Source organism: Pholcus phalangioides, unplaced genomic scaffold, assembly GCF_987345545.1.
Source record: "Pholcus phalangioides strain wild (caught in Gottingen) unplaced genomic scaffold, Ppha-v1.0 ptg000031l_1, whole genome shotgun sequence".
NCBI classification, from domain to species: Eukaryota; Metazoa; Arthropoda; class Arachnida; order Araneae; family Pholcidae; genus Pholcus; species Pholcus phalangioides.
The window spans coordinates 2,257,399-2,278,627 of record NW_028301621.1 but is presented as its reverse complement, the minus strand read 5'-3'; the positions used below and the strand labels follow the sequence as shown (position 1 = coordinate 2,278,627).

At 35.2% G+C, this 21,229-nt stretch overlaps 1 protein-coding gene across 1 annotated transcript in view; it reads left to right on the top strand.

Annotated features, from left to right (window-relative positions):
- The first annotated feature begins 4,027 nt into the window (after nucleotides 1-4,027).
- Nucleotides 4,028-21,229, top strand: part of Smg5 (Smg5 nonsense mediated mRNA decay factor) — an 84,214-nt gene continuing 67,012 nt past the window's right edge. The window contains exons 1-8 of the mRNA XM_089252789.1: nucleotides 4,028-4,266; nucleotides 6,575-6,673; nucleotides 6,964-7,087; nucleotides 8,449-8,614; nucleotides 12,125-12,226; nucleotides 13,291-13,468; nucleotides 13,593-13,703; nucleotides 20,979-21,053. Of these exons, the coding sequence (XP_089108915.1) occupies nucleotides 4,190-4,266; nucleotides 6,575-6,673; nucleotides 6,964-7,087; nucleotides 8,449-8,614; nucleotides 12,125-12,226; nucleotides 13,291-13,468; nucleotides 13,593-13,703; nucleotides 20,979-21,053 (932 nt within the window). The 5' untranslated portion in view covers nucleotides 4,028-4,189. The remainder of the gene's footprint in view (nucleotides 4,267-6,574; nucleotides 6,674-6,963; nucleotides 7,088-8,448; nucleotides 8,615-12,124; nucleotides 12,227-13,290; nucleotides 13,469-13,592; nucleotides 13,704-20,978; nucleotides 21,054-21,229) is intronic.

Below are 21,229 nucleotides of genomic sequence, written 5' to 3'. Positions count from 1 at the left end.
CTCGTCTTAAGCTTTACATAAGGAATTTTGATTTCTGAATCAATTCTGAGGTGCTCGAGCACCTTCTGACAAGGCCGTAGCTGGGATTTTTGCCACCCGGGGCAAACATGATTCAGCCGTCCGCGGCAAACAGCATTTTGCCGCCCCCGTGCCTCAAAGTACTGGAAGTGCTCGAGCGTCCTCCGCCACTGTGTATTTATGGTTTTGCTGCCTGTAGGCTGTACAAATTTCGCCACCCTTCTTCCGTTCCACTCTCATATTCTTGAATACGTATTACTGGAAATATATGGCGCCCATCCGAACTTTCCGCTGTGTAGATGTATTGAGAAAAAAATATTAAAAATAAAAAACTTTTTTTACGAGCCGCGATAAGTCATCTCTCTGGCCTATAGTATTTAGAAAAATAATCTGGGCTGTTTTTTTCTCTCTTCATTTTGTACCAATTACCTTGCTTTTAAAGTGGTATGTGTATGAAAATTTGACAAAAAAGTTTCGAATTGAATTTGAAATCTAAAATTGTGTCTGTGTTCGAGTTTTTGCCTGGAATGGAAATATTTCTACAACATTTTAATATAAACAGCTGAAAGGCACTATATATGCTAATGTTTTGCATATATAATGTTTTTCGCAAAAAAAAGTCAGATTTTTTCAACCACCGCTTGTTCAAGTGTCTTTAAACATTGCATTTCTCTCAGCACTGAGGTGTTACATACTTCGGCATAATTTTTTTTAAATTAAAATGCCGAGAAGAAATTTTGTGGCACAAGATATGGGTAAATTTTGGTTATTTTTGTAAAAGGTTCCATGTTGTTGAACTTAATAATAGAAAACAAATAACAACTAAAATTGTAAAAGCTCTCGTTCAATTGTATAAATATATCCAAAGAATTTGAGGGAAAAAAATCGAGTTCCTAAAGTGAATAGTAAATTTTTAAATGATTTCTAAAAACGGACGTTTCTCATAGGAAAGCATGGGAAGCCGCGGTTTGTTTGGACTTACTTGGTCCCTTTAATAGAGCGATCACTGGCTTCATCTGGCAACCCAGATTCCCCATGCTTTCTCAACGGAGGCGCTGTTCGCGTTACCTCCTGTTATTCTTTCCTCCATGGTCCGTGACACATTTAAAGATCCCTTGAATGACATGTGACGTAGTTTTAGAGCACTTAAGTGGTTAAGTGCCCTAGTGCGGTTCTACATCACTCAAGTTACCCGCGTCATATTCTAAGATTATTTAAGTGATCCGCAGCATATAAGCGGCCCGGACACATTTGCAGATTAGTTGTGGATTCGCGAAATATTTAGAGGGACTCTGTAGGGCACTTATCAATAGTGGGGGAGGTTGTTACTTCAAGTGCCCACAAACTATCGAAAGGTTTTTCTCGTTTTTTGGCGCACCGAGTAAGATGGTATTAAAAATATTTCATATTTTCATGAAGGGTGGTTGATGACGTGAGCATTATCCAAATCCCCCCTCTCCCCTTGTCATCAAAAGTCAACAAATCGGAAACCCCCTTTCCCCCCATCGATGATGGCGTAATATTTGAATGGCCCCTAACAGTATCGCATTATCCTCAATTTGATCTTTTATAGCCTTGGTGACAACTTGTCCAAATGTTTTCTGGAGAAGATAGGAATCAGAGGTTCATGATCACCCTATCTTGAAATTAGTTCCTGTTAGGTAGTCCTTAAATTTCTCACAACCCCATGCAATAGCTAAGGCTTCCTTTTTGATTTGGGCGTATCGAGTCTCAGCTGTGGTTAAAGTTCTGGAACCATATGCAATAACACCAATCTGACTATCATCTTGCGATTGATGTAAGGTAGCTCCCAAGCCATACGAAGATGCATTGACAGTAACTATGGATTCCTGCTTCGAATTGAAGATTTTCAAAACAGGATCAGATGACAGTATCTCTTTCCATTTGAGAAAAGCATTTTGCTGAGGTATATCCCAGACAAAATCTATTTTGTTGCTGAGAAGCATAGTTAGAGGAGAAAGCACTTCTGCATAATTTGGAGCAAAACGAGCCAAGTAATTCGCCATGCCCAACATCTGTTTCAGTTTCTTCTTATTTGTTGGTGACTTATACTACTTGATAGCAATGATTTTCTCATCATCTGGGTGAATTCCTTGGCTATCAATGATGTGACCAAGAAATTTAACTTTTCTCGTTGAGAAGATATATTTTTCTTTGCTCAAAGTCAAATGAACATCCTTCAGTTTCTGGCAAACTTCTCTCAATCTCATACCATTCTCTTCTTGAGTAGACCCCCACACTAGTATGCCATCCATGTGACAAACTGTTCCACTTGTGTTTTCCAGAATTTGTATCATTCTTCATTAGAAAGGTTCTGGAGCGGAAGAGATTCCAAATGGCAGTCTAAGAAATCAGAATCTTCCAAACGGAGTAATAAATGCCGTAAGATAAGATGACTTTTCATCCAATGGGATTTGCCAGAATCTAGAATTTGCATCTAGTTTTGAGAACACTGTAGCACCAGATAAGAGATTCAGTGTGTATTCCCCTTTGGGTACGGGATGCAATTCCTGTAGAACATTTTTATTCAGCTCGATCAGATCCACACAAATTCTCACCTTTCCATCAGTTTTGGGCACTATAACGACAGGAGAGCACCACTTCATTGGCTCAGTGACTGGAGTTATGACTTTTTGTTCAACCATCCTTTTTATCTCGATTTCTGGTTTTTTTTCAAAACAGGTATAGGCACTCATCTCGGCGATGTTACTGTAGATGGAAAAGCATCTGGCTTGAGTTGTACGGAATACCATTCCTTCATGAGTCCAAGTCCTTTGAACAGTTCAGGGAACTCCCATTGTGTGATAAATTTGGATCTATTGCAGTAATCCGTTGAATAGCACTGATATTGGGTCCTAAGCCAAAGGATATCAAAGCTGGTTGTCTTCCCAAGAAGACAATTTTTCAAGCCATTGATGATAGATTTCTTCTGTGCATTGCTTGTTTACATAGCGATGACGTAATACTTGAACGGCCCCCTTAACCGCTTCGCTTACAAGCGATTGGCAAGAGATTCGGATGATCTCTAGAGATCATCTTATTCGTCAAACCTGTTTCATGAATCGGCGATAAATATATTTATACTAAATATAAGGTTATCATATATGATAACCTTGTTCTAACGTAATGGCGTGTTAGAAAAAGGAAGGAAAAAAAGTAAAAAAGTAAGAAAAGAAACAAATGAAAGGAAAACAGTATGTTTTACTGTACTCTCTCTCTAATCTGTAATTTACAGATTGGAGAGAGTTGAAGTACATTTCTCTCTTCACCTTCACCTAGAAATTCTCTTTACCCTCTTATGTACACGTATATAGTAGAACTTATTTAACCTTTTTACCTCTTCATTACGAAGGCATTAGGGTTGCAACAAGTTTCGTGGTCATGAAGAGAGAGAAAGAAAACAGAGAAACTTGTTTGAATTTATTCCACTGGCGTTTGGACGCAATATTACGTTCTTGATCGCAAAAGTGGTTAAAAAAAGGTTTCGCGCTTTGAGGCAAAAAGTTGAGGAACGGCCTGTTCTTGAGGCGCATATACACTAGCGCGCGGATCATGCAATGAAAGCATTCGCAATTGGTTGTTCAGTAATTTGTACGGTGTTGCGAACGATTCTTGAGTTTCTTTCACACTGGACACACCTGGAATCGGTTTTTTCAACGAACACAAAGGAAAGAAAGGAGATTTTGTGTATCCACGAGTGGTTTACAACCGCTGCAGAGGGTCGTGCGTTGCAAGATCGGCTCGCTAATGTATACGCGCCCAGAATTAGAATCACATGAATCAGTACGGGTCATATGGTCACTCTAGTGGTCTATGATTAATCTTTGCTGAGGTCTACTTTATCCTAGTAAAACAAATTTCTTTATGTATAAAAAGCATAAAAATATTATAATTTATTTTGCGAATCCGGACATAATTTTTTTCCCATTCGAATTGTTGTGTAATAATTATTTATTTATTTTATTTTCTCTGTTTCATATGTGTGACCGTAGACCGTAGGTAGCAATGGCGATCCAAAATTTTCAAAAATCTTATCTGATCTTCAATTTCTACTCCAATGTGAAGTGAAGGAAAAAAATTCCCTTAATGGGTTGAACAATAAAACGCCAAATAGTAACAGAAGAGTTGGTGGCGAAACACAATCCGAGTTATGAAAAGTGCCGCGCTTCCATCTTCATCATCATCATATCGGAGGTGCGAGAACGAAGCTTCCCGTCGTCTGCACAGGTGAGTGGTATTTAACGATGGCAATCGCTGTTCCCGATCACTCGTAGCCGCAACTAGATGCTTGGTCACCCGGGGCGAGCGCGCATTTTGACGCCCCTTTGTAATGTTGAAGAGGAGGTTTCAGAATGAAATTTGTGCCCCCTCGGGTCTAGCGCCCGGGGCACGAGACCCGCCTGCTCCCCACTAGTTGCGGCCCCGATCACTCGTTGGGGAAACTGCTCGCGATCACTTTACGTATGTGGGGAAAGAAACTTGGGTCATGCGAGTTTTTGTTTACAATTTAATGCGTGAAATGATCGATTGAAATTGTTGTTGGAAATGAAAACTAGCCTAAATGCTACAACTAATCAAACAGGTCACTCGAAAAGACGATTTTCTTGGTGATGTTGTGGGAGATGAAATATTTTGGTTTGTAAACATCTAAGGGTAAACACAAACATATAGTTGAATTATTCAATTGTTAAATGTGAAAAAAATTTTTAGTCAAAACTTTTACTTATGTTTGGGATTATGTGTAGTGAAGACCTTGAATACGTTATTTTGCAAGTGTCATTATTGTGAAATTGGATTTGCACATGAGGAAAGTTCCGCATTCACATGGGCCCAAAATTGAACTAACTAGAAAGGCAATGTTGCTCTCTTCTATTCATACAAAGCACAAGATATGATGCTGAGATGGAATTTTGAAAATTTCATGTCTTTTCAGGGAATCGAACCAACATCCTCTCGCAGTCCAAACAAGTTTAAAGTCATGCATATATACACACTCACACAACGCATTCCAAGATGTACTGATTCACTAGAAATTCTGCAGAGGAATGTATACGTAGTGTTTGTATGGTTAAATAATAGCCAGATCGAGTGTGCTGTAGAAGCACTGGTACATTGGAACTTCGGTTTACGAGTGACTTGATTTACAAGTGTTTTGATAAACAAACAAAAATCATCATTTTAATCATGAAAATTGCGCGCAAAAATCTAATATATAATGTAAAAGAATTTCAAAGATCACATATCCCTCCATTTCTTTCGAATGTGCCTCTTAATAAAAAACCATTATTGAAAAATTTATTTAAGAAATTTGAAAAATTATTTGGTGAGTTAATTGATAGATAAATGAAGTAATGTAAAAAACCCGTTGCTTTTATGAAAATTTTTTTTGTTGATTTTTAAAATGCATTAATGCTTGCTTGCTGGGGTCAAAATGACATCACGACACCGGGTTGCGCACATAATTTTCGCAACACCAGTTAAGGGTTAAGAAAAAATATTCAGTTTTTAAAGCTGAGGAATAGAAGAATGAGTTGCGCATTAGATTCAGAGACATGTTAGATCCTAGTATTCACATAGTATTTTTGAAAGAGGTTTTCTATTCTTTTTGTGGCTTTTAGAAATGTTTTCACGCGACTGGGATTCCATTTGCATAAATCCATAAAACTATAGATTAAGCTTGTGGACCAGAATCACTCAGACCAGGGCTTGATGAATTGGAGGGGAAAAAAATTAGTTGCCAATGAAATTCTTAGGAACAAAACATTATCACTTTAAAGAAAGGTTTGTGATTTTTACATTAGGCTAATATACACAGGGAAAAGTTTCAGATATTCACAGACATTCTTTGAAAGAGACATTTTTTTCTTTATGAATAATTTCGAAATCCTGTTTTATGGATCAAACACTTGTTAAATGATCTATTGACAGGCAGTGACGAGATATCTTGCCTCCTTAAAAGCCTCTTATTTCTGTGGTGTGTGGTCAGAACATGATATGGAACATCCAAAAAAATGGCTTTTTGATCTAGTAGTAAGTCTTGCTAATTACAACTAATTAGAAGTGAGATAAATGCCCAAATACATGCATACGGCTAAACAACATGCTAATGTATAATATTTTTATTTGTATTTGTGTGTATGCTTTATTTTTGATTTTTAAATGGCAATGGAAATGCTTATATCTCAAAAATGTGATTTTGGAGTTACCATGTTCTGACAAACACCACAGATTTTAGTATTGACTCACCCAGACATTTTTTAAAGTTGATTTCTCAATGAAACAATTTTCCCTATATCTTTTATTATGCACCTGCTGAAAATCTGAAGAAAGCCTACTTCATTAAAAAAAATATGACATTTTCTTATAGGTGGTTTGGTGATTTCTGCTGGGCTGCTTAAAAGGTTTATAGATATAGGTCTACTAGATAATTCCAAAAAAAAAAAAAAGAGCTTTTGACCTCAATCTTATTTGTGGAAGGTCAAGAACCCACTTTCATTTTAATTTATTTTTAAAAATATGCTCGTTATTATTTCAGAGGTGCCGTGGAAACAGCTCAGAGGCTGGAACAAAATCTCAGTCAGATTTCAAATTTTCTTAAGTTTTTCTCTCCAGAAATCACAGAGTTACGAACACGGTAAGCGAATAATGATTTTTTGGTAAGCAAAATTTGAAATTTGATTAATTTTTGCTGAATTGTGACAAAAACTGAATGTTTGAAAAACATTTCTTGATTTGTTTTGTAATAAGTGTGAGATCATGTAACAGGTTTAGTTTAAGTTTACATCCCGTAAGAATTATATGTGTAAAACTTTTTCGTCCTGTCATAAATGTGTAGCAATTTATTTTCTTCAGTTCTCAAGCACCATGAGTGCAAGTTTACTTTTGTTTGTTCATTTTGGTTAGATTTATTGTTATATTTAAAAGGTTGAAAGATTATTGTGAGAGATTGGTATTCACTGATCCGGTGACTTATGGCAAAAGAGCAGAAGAACTTCTTTGGCGCAAAGGATACTATGAGTTCTTTCAAAAATGCAGGCAAAACAGGAAGGTAAACATTCATTTGATTTATTTCATGACTTTATTTTTTCAACACAAATAGTTTCAGCAAAAAACGTGGCTATCTCATAAACAAAACTTATGCTGTAGTTCTTAACTAACATTCTTCAAAATATCAGAACCATCTGATACATCTAGCTATTTTTTGCTTGTTACTGAGGTTTCTAACAGGTCGTCCACACTGTGACAGATTGTCCCAGGTTTTGCAACATCAAAGGCTGAATGTTATGAAATGTAGTGTGGCCTACAACAGTATAGATCTTCAATCGCTACATTTCACTCATAGTTCGGAAAATAGATGGCAGCACTATAACGAGCATTACACAGAAACAAACTTCACTCTGGGTTTACAACACACACATTCCTCCATATATCAATTTGTTAGAAGTTCCACAGAGGAATATAGACGAGGTGCACATATAGTTTAGTGCATTAAAAGCTGTAAAATTTCTCAATCGTGTTGCAACAAAAATATCTTGTATTGTAGAAGTATTTATGTTTGTTTGGGTTTTTGTAGAACAGTTCACTCTTCCATCAAGGTTGCTTGCAAATTAAGAAAAGCAAGTTGGATAGGCTAGAGACAGTGGACAGTCTTTCGTAGTGTATTATGTAAAATCAACTACTGCCTATGAAATAATCTGCAACAGACTTTTAGAAAGTTTGCCAATAATATATATATTTAATTTGTATGATGTGCTGGTATTTTTGTGATAAAATCAAGTACTCATTGGTAATTTAATCACAAAAATACCAGCATATCATACAAATTAAATATATATATTTTTGGCAAACTTTCTAAAAGTCTGTTGCAGATTATTAAGTCAGCATTAATATTTTTTTTCAAATTGTAATATGACATTTATTGTGCATAATGAATTATATATTATTGTATAAAATTATATATTGTATAAAATTATATATTGTACAACGGTAAATATATTTCCTACAACGGTAAATCATTCAACCATAACACTTCACTCATAGTTAGAAAAACTGGGGGCAGATGACAGCACTACACATAACAAGCATTACACAGAAAAACAAACTTTACGTCAGGTTGCACTACACGTACACGCACATTCCCGCATGTACTGATTGGTTGGGGGGTTCCGCGGGGGGGGGGGGGGGTGCATGTGTGGTGTAGCAGTAGTAGGTAGGGCCTCCAAAAAATGGCTCGGGGATCCATGATGTTCTTAAGTCAGCCACCTCGTTGGGCAATTTGCCTGTTGTGGCGTTGTATTTGTATTTTGTAATTATTAAAATAATTATATTTTCATGGCTTGAGATGCTAAAACATGCTTGTTATTGAGCAAGTCCTTTCCTATGCACTCATTGATATCTATAATTTTACAGAAGCTGATGGAATCAGAATTCAATCGTCACACACTTCGTACCCATTTATTAGCAGCTGTAGGTTCCTATCACCACATGCTTCTTCGTATCCAAACAGAATTCCATGTAGATCTGAATGCCAAAGTAGACGCTCCTTTTTTGTGGCATATGAGAGGACTCAAGAAAGGTGTTTTTTTTTCAGAATTCTTTTCCTATAAATTAATATTGCATCTTTATATTAGCTGCTCTGTGAATTTCACTCAATGTTGCTTTACTTGTATTCCAAAGCTAGTTTTATAGCATTTCCACCTGTTTTTTTGTTTTTCTTTCAATTTATTGAGATTGATGGATAAAAAAACTGAAAAAATGAGTGTAGAAAATTCTCGGTTTTTGTGTGTAAGAAATGTTTCACAAAAAATTCAGCTCTCTATTTTTGCATGTCTCTACTTCAATCTTTGTTAATTTTTTTCTCATGGCCACCTTTTGACTACGCTTCCTTCCCATGATCTATCGATCCCATGCTTATATAAGCCTGTTAATAAAAAGTGGTTAAATGCTTGAAAGTTTATTTTTTGTAGATCATGAACATGTTTTGCAATAATTGAAATGATTGATATCAGGATGGAGAAAATTAAATTCATACTCAGTGGTACCCAGAGTTACACGTTTTATTTGTTCCTGAAAGTTACTCCTATCTCAAATCAAACATAAAATAATGAATGTCATTTTAATTTGTTTAATGTCCCCATACTCTGCGCAGAACCATTACTGTGCCAGGTACATTACAGTTATTTTCACTAGAAAAAAAAAAGTTTTTCTTCCAAGACAAAGACAGTACAAAGTAGAATTTAGAAATTACAGTGGTTTCAACTTGTTCAAAGCAACCCTGATTTTGTGTGTCATTAACCGTTTAAAGGCCGAACTATGAGCAAAGTCACTTATTGTTTTGAAATTTGGAATTTGAGTTCCTTTTGCATGACTATACACAGATCAGCTTTGAAATTTGAAGAAAAAAATGTTTTTCACGATGTTCCATAAATGGAACATTGGCACTTGGGGAGAAGTGAAAGCGGAAAGTGGTATTGCCTATATTCTCACGATTATTTATTTCTGGAGTACAGTTATCACACGAAATTTTTTATTTTCTACTACAAATTCAAATTCGTAACACATACTGGCTTTTTTAACATAGAAATGAATGCAGAAAATTGAAAAAAAATTTTAATGTCTGATAAAAGAAACATATATTTGATAGACCCGTTTGTCACATAGGTAGCATTTATAGACATTTTTGACAAACCGCATACCATCCTTGCGTCGCAGACACCATATAATGGCAATCAAATGACCCAACATCTTTTTTTTTCAGTTGACAATGTGGACCTGGAGAAATAATTAACCCCTCCTTCGTTCGTAGAATGTTAATTGTCACATCTCTTCGGAATTTCAAATGCAAAATACGATCCGCTTCTCGCAATTATCCAACGTGCTATGATGGTCATATGGCAAATATTTTCCAATGGAATCCAGAACTGAGGTTTCGATCGGATTTCAAAAAGAACTTTTTATCCCATGCAATAATTTTTTTTCGGATCGCTCAAAACTGTTTTGCCTTTTCTTGAAACTTGAGCGTTAGGCAACGTGCAAATTGAGCCGCATGCAGCGTTCGCGACACGAAGCAGGGCGGCACTCTGTTTTGCAGCCAATGGAAATCAGAGGGACAGCGCAAATTGAGACACGAGGTGACACTACGCTAAGCGCGCGCACTCGTTGGCGCTGCTGTTGAGCTGCAGATTTTCGTATCCCGGCCACACGATTCTTGGTATTCGGTAGGGGTTTTTACAAAATTAAACCATCATTTTGAAAGAGTTAGTATTCTCTTATGAAAAATGTTGTTTAATATCAACGTTATTTACATATATTATCAATTATTTCTATAATTATTTCCTGAATTATTTTCTTTCTTTCTGAGTTTTTATTAAATATTATTGTTCTTTCCAAGGTTTTGACTTTTCATTAGCTCTAAATTTTAATTCATTATGGAGTTATTTTTCGGAATTCATTATGGGATTCATTAATTTCGGAATTCATTATGGGATTCATTAATTTCAGGATTTTCATTGATACATGGAATTTTCACTAATTTTGTGATTCCAAATTTAAAAATTTGTCATTAATGCTGAATTTTCATTAATTTTTAGAGAAAAAAATCAACTTTTGTTTTTTTTAATAGCCTACGAAATATTTTCCATTAAATTTCCGAATTCCGCTTTTCATTAATTATATTTAATCGATCGATAGAGGAATAATTTTTCATTAAATCTGAAATTTAATTATTAATTTCACTAATTCTGGTGTTTCATTAATCTATTTTTCCATTAAATATGAATTTCCAGCAGTTTTGGAATTATTAATTTTAAATTGTGATCAATCGTTTCATTTGTTTTAACTTTTCACAAGTTCCAAATTTCATTCATTATGGGATTAATATCGGGAATTGATTTCGGAATATTAATTCATTCCAATTTCTGTTGCTTATATAATCATCTTTAAGTATATTGTGTGATTCATTCTAAATTTTGAATTTTCTTAAATTTTATATTTTCATTAATTTTCGTAAGCCCTGAATTTTCATTACAATTTTTATCCATTTTCAATTTTGATTAATTAATGTAAAGTTTTCATTAATTTATGTACCTTTAGTTTTTTTAATTCATAAATATAATACATTCATAAGGAATAATTCATCAGAAACATCTGAATTTTCAATAGTTTTTTAATTATTCGTTAATTTTGAATTTTTATCAATCCTAATTTTTTATTTTGTGTTCACATTTTTATATACAGTATTTTAATGCATATTTTCAGCGCATACTCGTATTTTCTTTTTAATTAATGTTATGTTTTCATTAATGTCAACTTTAATGTCAACTTTAATAATCCACTCATAAGTGGATATATTTTTAGCGATTAATGTTTGCTTGTAACTTGGATTGCTCATAATTCTAGACAATTTGTGCACTGGTAACTTGATATACTACTATAGTTTTCTCTATCAATGTTGTTATTGTGCTTAGTGGCTAAAAGCAAGCTTTATAATATGCATGCAATGAATAATTAAATCAACTTGAGCTCTGTTTGTCAAGTTTTCATTCATGCATCTGAAAACAAATTTGACAAAAAAAAATATAGGGAATATGATGAAAATATTTTTACTTTGTCATAATCATGGAAAATTTTTTCATATTGAACTAGAAATAATGAAAAATCAAACTTCTCAAAGACGTTTTACTCAAATCAATTTATAGGCAGTCGGCTTTCTCTTTTGCTTCCTTGATTCTGAAAGATGCAACAACTGAGTTTAGCAAGGGCTTTTCTTTCCAATTCTCAGTGTTCCTTACCCTGATTGCTTGCCATAGCTTCTCTTTCCTTGATTTTTGCCAGTAGAATACTTATGTTATATAGGCTATTTCACCTCAGACTAGCTGAGTGCCCTTCCTAGGCTTGAGAACTACTTATCTAAATATTAAGAAGTTGTTGTTAGTAGCTTTGGCTAGTAGTAGCTAGTTCTATGTAAAATATTTGTTGTTAATCATAATTGACAGTTAATCATAAACAAAACCATTCAAAGGTATAATGAACGTGTAATTTTGTTCTATCTTTGAATGTATCTTATATTGGTTATCAAATCTTTCAGAAAGATGGAAGAAATATCAACAGTCGACTACAGGAGACAGTGCTATTCATTCTTGGGCTCTTCAGTCCAGTCATCGAATTCTGACATATCTTGGTGATCTAGGTACAAATGACTTTTATACACTATTTCGTTAGAGAAATTATATAATTATATATGCTATGATATAGTCCAGTGAAAAGGATACTAGTTTTTGCTCTATGGCACTCAATTAGGTGGATACGGAAGGGGGAAGCATCCCCTCCCACTAAAAAAAATTTATTATTGAGCATATATATAGGCAGGAAGGTGTATTCGTTTATGGTCACACCACACTGATTCCGTTTTTGAAATTTATAAAAAAAACTCATGTATGATCTTGCTGTTCTCAGCTTGTGACTTAGAGCATCATTCAGTTTAAATTTCAGTTATATAGTAAAACTTGTGGAGTTGACTTCTTTTGTGTATCTAAGATGAACCATTTTTCATTGAACCAAAAATAGCATGTTAAAAAAATACAAGACACAACCTCTTCCTGCCAATGCCAACTAATAGCTGAATTGGATGTAATATGTGTATGAATGAATAATAATTATGTAGAAACGACTTCTGCTTTCCAATCAAAATGGGTATAATCATGCTGATTCCATCAGTGTTTTTTATGTGACCCCCCCCAAGAAGTAATTCAACTCTTCAATGGAAAATTAAAGAAAACATTCTCGTCTCTCTCATTTACAAATTTATCATATGCAGCATAAATAGTTCTTAAAATACTTCCTTTTTAAAATAAGAACAGTGTACAGTTTAAACTTTATAACTAAGTATGCTGTACCTTATTAATCATCATGCATAATTTACTATAATTGTAATAATTACTTCACAGTATTTGTATCTGAGTATGGTAACAATTTAATGAACAATTAACAATTACAATAATGATCAATTTATTCTTTTACTTGAAAATACTTGTCTTTAAGTTTTGTAATATATTTTTTTCTTAATCATTTACTACCGTTAATGATAGAGAGAATTTATTTTTCAATTTTTGTAGCCAGCTTCTCTTTTTTCAAATGTCAGGCTATGTTACTGTATTTCCAAAGTTGAAAAAAAATTCAGTTCCATGAAAATTTTTGTTTTTGGTTTGAGTGATTTCTGCACAGATTGCTAAATTTAATGTAACAATTTTTCAGCACGTTACCTTTCTGAGCTTCAGCTGAAACACAATAATATGCTACTGGATGATAGTCATCTAGCAGAAAGGTATTACTTGCAAGCATTTTGCTTGAATCCAAGGAGTGGATTTCCTCATAATCAGCTTGCTTCATTGGCCAATAACAGTTTTGATTCTGCTTATCATTATATGAGGTGGTAAGTCATCTTTTTACTACTGCCATATGAGCACTTTATTATTTCTTGAGAATCGCATTGAATAGGAATCGCTGTATAAATTTGTATCTGATATGGAGCTAATTATTTTAATTTTTTTGCATAGCTTATCCAGTCCTGAGAAATTTGATGGGGCTGAAAACAACTTGTTGCGGGTGTTTGATAAGAATAATCAGATTTTGTGTGATCTTGAGGCCATGACTAATCTTCCTGAAAAGTAAACATTTTTTTAATATTTAAAAGAAAAGGTAATCGCTAATTATGTCATTTACTTATATATAAAACTGGAGCTTTTAAGTAGCAACTTTATTTATTTATACAATATTGTTGGCCCTAGAGCCTATACAAGAGGATGCAATTAAAAATGACAAAGATATTGTTTGATATTAGACAAAAAACTAGTGATAGTGGGAGATTCGACAATAGAGCTTGGGAGTTGGTTCCATTCACCAATGGTATGAGGAAAGAAGCTGTATTTAAAGCAGTCAGTGGAAACAAAAATTGGTTTTAATTTAAGTGAATGATCGAGTCTTTTCTAGAGATGTAGGATGGTTTGGCTAAGATACCAGAAGTATCTATGCTGAATTAACTTTGGAAAATTTTATAAAATAATGTTAATCGAGAAATGAGACTAAGAGTAGAGAGAGGGAAGAGATTAAGTTTGTTTTTAAGTTCGGACACAGAAACGAAATATGACCAGCAGTCGTGAGCAAATTGGGTGGATTTATTTTGGATCGATTCAAGTTTGTCTATATTACTCGAGGTATAGGGGTCCCAGATTTCAGCGGCGTAGGAAAGAACAAGGGAGATATACGTTTGGTAACAGAGTAGTCTGATATCCCAAATGGAGTGTTTACGATTGCTGCGGAGGAAGAAAAGTTGTTAAGACACTTCTGGTAAACATAGTCAACATGTTCATTCCAACGTAGGTCGGCTGAGATTATGACACAGAGGTATTTGATTTCAGAAACTTGGGATAACATTAAATTACTGATGGAGTAAGAGTATTCAAGGGGAAGTAATTTACGGGTAACTTTCATGTGAACCATTTTTGAGATATTGACTGGCATTTGCCATAAACAGGGGCGGAAACTCTGCGCCAAAATTAACATCCTGCGCCATCCTGGTCCAATAGTGTATTTTCGTATTTTTCTGTGCCAAATAGCGAATTTTCTTTCATTATGCCCGGAATATCGGAAAGGATGGCAGAAAATTTTTGTTCCCGCTTGCCGCAAAAGGATTGTTTCCAAGAGAAGAGCGTGTTTTATTCCACTGTACTTAAACTATCCTCTCATCTGGTTTTCCATCTCGAAACCCCGATAATATCCGTGATCATGCAACTGAAGATGGCTTGCAATGGTTTTTCAGCATTAAAGCGCAAATGCGAGTCAGTTTCCGTTTTCAAAAAATATAAAAAAATCGTCATTGGAAGCAGCAGAAATTACTATAGTCGATCGTCATAGCGTCAAATTCCAGTGTTTCGTGAAAAAAAATTTCATTCCGGGCATAACGCACTGCCAAATCCTGTATTTCGCTGCTCCGAATCCTGAATTTGCTGCTCCGAATCCTGAATTTTGCTGCTCCGAAATGGACTTAGTCACTTCCCACCCCTGCTTAAAGAACACCAGTCTGTGATGGAAGCCAGGTTATGTTGGAGAAGTTCTTGATCAGATTAATGGTGAATGATACTGTAAATTACACAATCAGCAAATAATCTAGTGGTGCAGTTGAGGGATTCTGAAAGGTCATTGATGTAAATCAAGAAAAGTAACGGGAGAGGACCAATCCTTGAGGGGTCCCGGACTTTACTGGGGCGGATGGGGAGTTATGATCATTAAAATGAACAAACTGTTTACGATGTTTTAGGAAAGCCTCGACCCAATTAAGTAATTGTATGTTAAGGCCAAGAAATGAGAGTTTAAAGAGAAGTTTATTGTGGGGAACTTGAGAAATCTAGGAAAACGATACTATGTTTGTAGGTTTTATAAATGGCTCTATTGAGAAAATCCGAGCAGAACGTTAAATTTAATTTGGCAGCCCTTTCTGAAGGAGAAGATGTATATTTATTTGAACTTCTGAGGGAAGCGAGACCAACAGATTTAAGTTTAAGGTAATTCCAGAATTTTGTTGAATTAGTTTTTAAGTAATGGGGTGGAGAATGAGAGAGGTATATCTGGTCTTTTGGACGATAATGAGGTTTCTGAGGTCTCGGGTGGAGGCTGAAATTACTGATTTGAGTGAATTGGATTTGTTGGTTTTATATTTGAAAGTGATAAGGCAGATTTTCCTCTTTAGATAAATAATGTGTCTGGTGATCCATGGATTAAAAAATACTTTGAAGAAACTTTTTTTAATTGGAATTGTAGCTAAGCGTTTGTCTATAATACATTTAAAAGAGGTCCTTAGGGTGTGGATATTTTTAGAGGATATGGATAGGAAATCATTGAAGTGAGAGCAAAGAATATTTTGCATAAGTGGATAATTTGCCTTGTTGAAATTACGTTTAGGGGTTAGTTTGTAGGATGGGATAGAGTGGAGGAGGGAAAAGTTAATAACTGAGATTTTATGGTCGAAGCAACCCTCAAAGATGGAAGTAGAAAGGATAGAAATTTGATTGGAGGTAGCGATAAGATCTAAGGTAGAGCTGGAGTAAAAGGTGGTTCTTGTGGGCTCTAAAAGGGATTGGACCAAGTTAAATTTAAGGAAGATATCTAAAACTTTGTTATTAATTCTGTGATTGCTGGACAGGGATTCCATATTTTTCCAGTGAATACCAAGAAGATTCCAGTGTCCGGAGATGATAATGGAATGTGTATAGGAAAACTTTTTAAGAATAATTTCCAGTTGTTCAAGAAGGTGGAAGTCTGAAGAGGGAGGGAAATAGACAGAAAATATGGGAAGTGGGAAACTGTTGGGTTGAAGCCATTCGGCTCCAGCAATTTCGAGGTCGGAATCGAATAGAATTTCAGTTGAAGGGATAGAATTTTTTTTAAATAAGTAAGACCCCCCCCCCCCCTGAGAGTTTGTCTTTTCGAAAAGCATTGTAATCAGGTGGTAAAATTTCAGAATTTGAGATTGTATTATATAGCCATAATTCTGTAACTCCCAGAAGATAAATGGGGATTATGGATGAGTAGGACTGATTCAAGAAAATCGGTTTTATTTTTTCAGGCTTTGAGTGTTAATACCTCCCAATTGAAAGGTATTTTTTAATTTGGAGGTTGTGTAAACGGAGGGGTTGCTCAGCGGGAGTAGCCTAAAGGGGGCACTGACGGGATATGGGAAAAGAGGGAGGGCAAGGAAGGGTTTGAAGGAGCGTCAGCAGGGAAGATGGGGTGAATGTCGTTAATATTGGGATCCCAGACATATTTAGTGTTATTAATGAGCGCAAAATTGTGAATAAGTTTTACTTTAATGCCTTCTTCTCGGAAGTTTAAACTGGCCCTCCAGATTTGACCACAAAGTTTGCATGTATCGAAGGAGAAATCTCCTGAGATTGATATGTTTGGAGGAATTTTTTAGAATTTCGTTTTTGAGTTTAAATTTATTCAACTTTATTATTGAAAGTCTGCATCCGTGGGTCCTTTTTGGAACCTATTCTGTGACAGCGGTAAATCTCACTAGGTAAAATATTTGTCAAGGTGTTCGGAACAGCATTGAATGATTTTGGATTCAAGGGTGGAGGGGGACTTGTAGTCAGAATCTTCAGGGATGTTTCAAAAAATCAAGTTGTCCCGGCGGGAACGGTCCTCTAGATCAGTGTTTCTCAACCGCCGGGCCGTGACATCAATCGTACCGGGCCGCGAGAATATATTCATTACCCTTTCATTTTTCCAAGTATTGTATTTTCATGAATAACTAATTGGTTTATTTCACTATTATGGTACATATTATTTTAGTTTTTCAGTCTAAAAATCATACAAAGGAAAATGAAAAACCCTCCTAGAGTTCCAGATCAAAGGCTTCCAGCCGCAATTGTAAATTATAAGAATTTGGAGGATTCCTCTTCCCCTTATCGCACTGAAAATCCTTCGTTTTGTTGCAAGGCCCAAAGGAAAGGAAACATGTCTTTGGTCCTTCCCCCCCCCCCTCGAAACTAGTATTTTTTAATTGTGTTTTTTTTTCTTTTCGTATTTTTGAGTATCCGTCTTCATGAGACCCAAACAATACAGCAGGGGTGGGGAATGTTTTTCCATACTCTCCGTCCCTTTCCCCGAAAATATCCTACTGCTTCAGGGCTCTGTCTGTTGACAACCAGATGACCCTGTCGTTTGCGTGTCCACGAGAATATATTCCTGTGGTGCCATTGTCGGCACCACAGAAAATGTCCTGAAGACATACAATAATGCCATGAGAAAACTTGGCATCCCACGTTCCTTGGAGACTGGAAAAACATCTGTGCTACTCGCCAAGCTGCATAACTTCAAAGGGGAATAATTGTGAGTGATTAGGAAAATTTCCGGGCAATAGAAAACCACCATCGACCATTGGACCCGTTTATTTATGGCCAGTGGTAAAAACCTCTTCACGATTTAGTATGTGTTCTCAGAAAAGAACGAAGTATTTCACATATGCGTGGCAAATCTCAGAGACTAATCAGTGAAGCACCATCTCTATACAGAAAATAGTGTGTTTTTTAATCGGTCATCAAGGTGCACATAACTACTGGTGATAACTCGAATACTGTTTTCTTTGCAAAAACGCAGTGAATTACGTTGCGAGAGTTTTCGTTTTGATTTCTTTTCCAGAGTGTGGATAGGTTCACAAATCTCAATTTTTGTTAAAAAATAGAGAAAAGTTTAAGTTTTAGAGTAGAAAAATGGCGATCAAAGTTTTGTAATTTATCAAGTTACACAATTTAACATAAGCATCTATCCTGAATATACTGAAAAGGGTTTTTCGCCCAAAAATGAGCAATTTTCTGCTCTTCAGCGGACTTTTATGGTGAGTTACAATATAGACGATTTTTTTATATCATTACCTTCTTTCTAGCTAAGAGTAAATGCAAAGTTCGATTGTAAAATATATTTTACACTAAGTTATTAAAAAAGTGCTAATAAATAAGTGCTGCGTTGATGTCAACTCAAAAAAATTCCATTGCCCACTATGAATGAAAACTTCATATTTTTTACACACTATGCGAAATTATTCTGTAGAATTGAATATTAAGACGTCTCGATTGATTTGTGATCAATTGAAGTTTTTAATGAGGTAGAAGCGCCGAAATGAAGAAAATGTTGAGGGGGGCTGAAGGTTGTCATTTGTCCCGTATATACGGGCTCAAGCCCTTATGCAGGAGAGTGAGTGGAGCGTTGCATTGTATATTGATTATTGGTGGCTCAGCCATTTCGTAAAATATATTGGGGGCGCTCAAACAGCCTCAGTACCCAGGTTCCGGCGCTTAAGCAATGATGATGTTTACTGCAGTTGCTGATGAAACGCTTCGTTTACGTTTTGACTTCTGCACGTTATTAAATACATTACAGAAAAAAAATGCTGCATCACTCCGCAAGAAAATAATGAATTTAATTCATTATAAACGGGTTTTAGTTAATTAAAATAGATTAAATTAATTAATCAATTAAAGAAGGGTTTAATTAATTTATTAAATGGATTTTTAATTAATCAGCTTGCAATCAAAATGTAATTGGTTGTTTATTAATTATTAACTTTTGAACGAGTAAACTATTCCAGACCGGACCGTAAACTCACAGCAATTTGATTCACCGGGCCGCGGTTCCAAAAAGGTTGAGAACCACTGCTCTAGATAGGTAGCTTAATTGGTAAGGGAAGATTGGAGTTCAGAGAGATTTGAGGAGAGGTCATAGACTTGGTTTTGAAGTTTCTCTACGGGAGAAAGTTTCTCCTCAACTGCACTAAGACGCTGGGATAGACCACTTAGCTGAAGACTGAATGAGTCTTGTGTTGGGGTGAAGAGGGTAAGTTTGTCAAGAATGGCTACTTCAGTGTCTTGAATATTGTGAATATATATTGAGAATGGATGAATTATCCAAAGGAGTGGGAGTTTCAGACGAAAGATTTGATCTGTCTTGAGAGCGTGTTGGGAGTGGCTGACCCTAGAACCAGGGTTGGATTCGATATCTCCTGCCAGTACTAGCAAATGAGCCAAGTGGGTAAAAAGGAAGTGGTGATGAATGGAACAAATTCGAATGGCAGTTACATGTACCAGAGCAAAAAAGGTTTTTCTTTGAAATACATATATATATTGAATAAGAAATTGATGGTGGAGCAATAAATAGTAACACACTGTACATAAAAATTTCAAATGCCAGATGCAGGATCGACCCAAAAAATATTAAATAGATATAAATTAAATAGCAGTTTAGTATGAAAATGTAAAAGGAACTAAGCTGTAGAAATAGACTTGAATATAACATCGTTTGAAACAAAATGTCGATCCTGCATCATGATAGTCCATAGATGGCGACTATTATATACAAGCGGTGAAACGCCCACTTCGATAATGAAATTCAGGTTTCACCAGGAGATGAGAGAGGAGACCACTTTTGAAGAGGGGTGGTTAAGTTCCAACTTGAATTGTGATGTCATATGAGGCTTGTATCGAGAGATGGCGGAGTAAAACCCAGCGACGGAATGATGAGTATTTTTTCCTCCCAGAAGTGAACAGTAGAGAAGAGTTGATGGCTCCTGCAAGTTTATCACCAAGAAAATCTAGAAATAGACTTGAATATAACATTGTTTTTAACAAAATGTAGATCCTGCATCGTGTTGTGATAGTCCATTCTCTGTCCATACAATCATAATAAAAGTGTAACTGCTTTAAGCAGCAAAGAAGCTTAGCAAAACTATTGGCCCAGTGTTAATGACGTAAAAAAATTTTTAGACTGTTTGACTATTGCTTTTGTGAGTTTAATTTCTTGAGTGGTAAGCACTATCTGGAGCGATGAAATTTTGAGGATGAGAACTTCCATTTATGCATTTGCCTGATTCAGCTTGGAAAGTCACTCCACTGCAATCTTCTTTTTTTTTTTTTTCAACGTCATTTATTGACTTTGTAAAAACTAAAGTGCAAGTACAAAATTAATGTACTTACTGCATTAGAGTCTGTAGTTCTGTGGGTCATCTGATTTGGTAATTTTGCTTTCTAAAGCAAATTGTTTTAATTTTTGCATAGACTTATCAAATAACCCTTACATTTAAATTTATGCAAATATTGTTGTACTGTCTTAATGAAGGAATAACTTCCATATGAATATAGGAGAATTTAAATGAACAAAAGCTCTTTCTTTTTTATGATCATAAATAGTCTCTGTTAGAACAAACTGATGAACCTCTCACCTTCGTAGTCTCTGTTAGCTTTATAATTTTTATTTAATTGTAATCACGGTTTCTCACGAAAAATGTATTCTGTATTTCCTAACACAGTGTTCTGAATGATGATTGAAAAATGTATGATTAACAAATGCTCCTAGTTAATAATTGTGTAATGCTTTTTATATTTCACATCTAGAGTTCAGAAGCACCAGTTGTTTCTTGCAAAATTCTTGAAGCTTTGTGAAATATTTTATTTCACATCTGATGAAAAGTGAGTTTAATTTTATATTATCCGAATGTGTATATGAATGAGTGAAGTTGTTTATCTAACCTAAAATGAGAGAAAAACTTCATTTTACTCTAATAACAGACATGACTTCTGTTCTTGCATTTAATTACAGTTTCTAGATGCAAATAAATCACAACATATTAAAAGAGTCAGACATA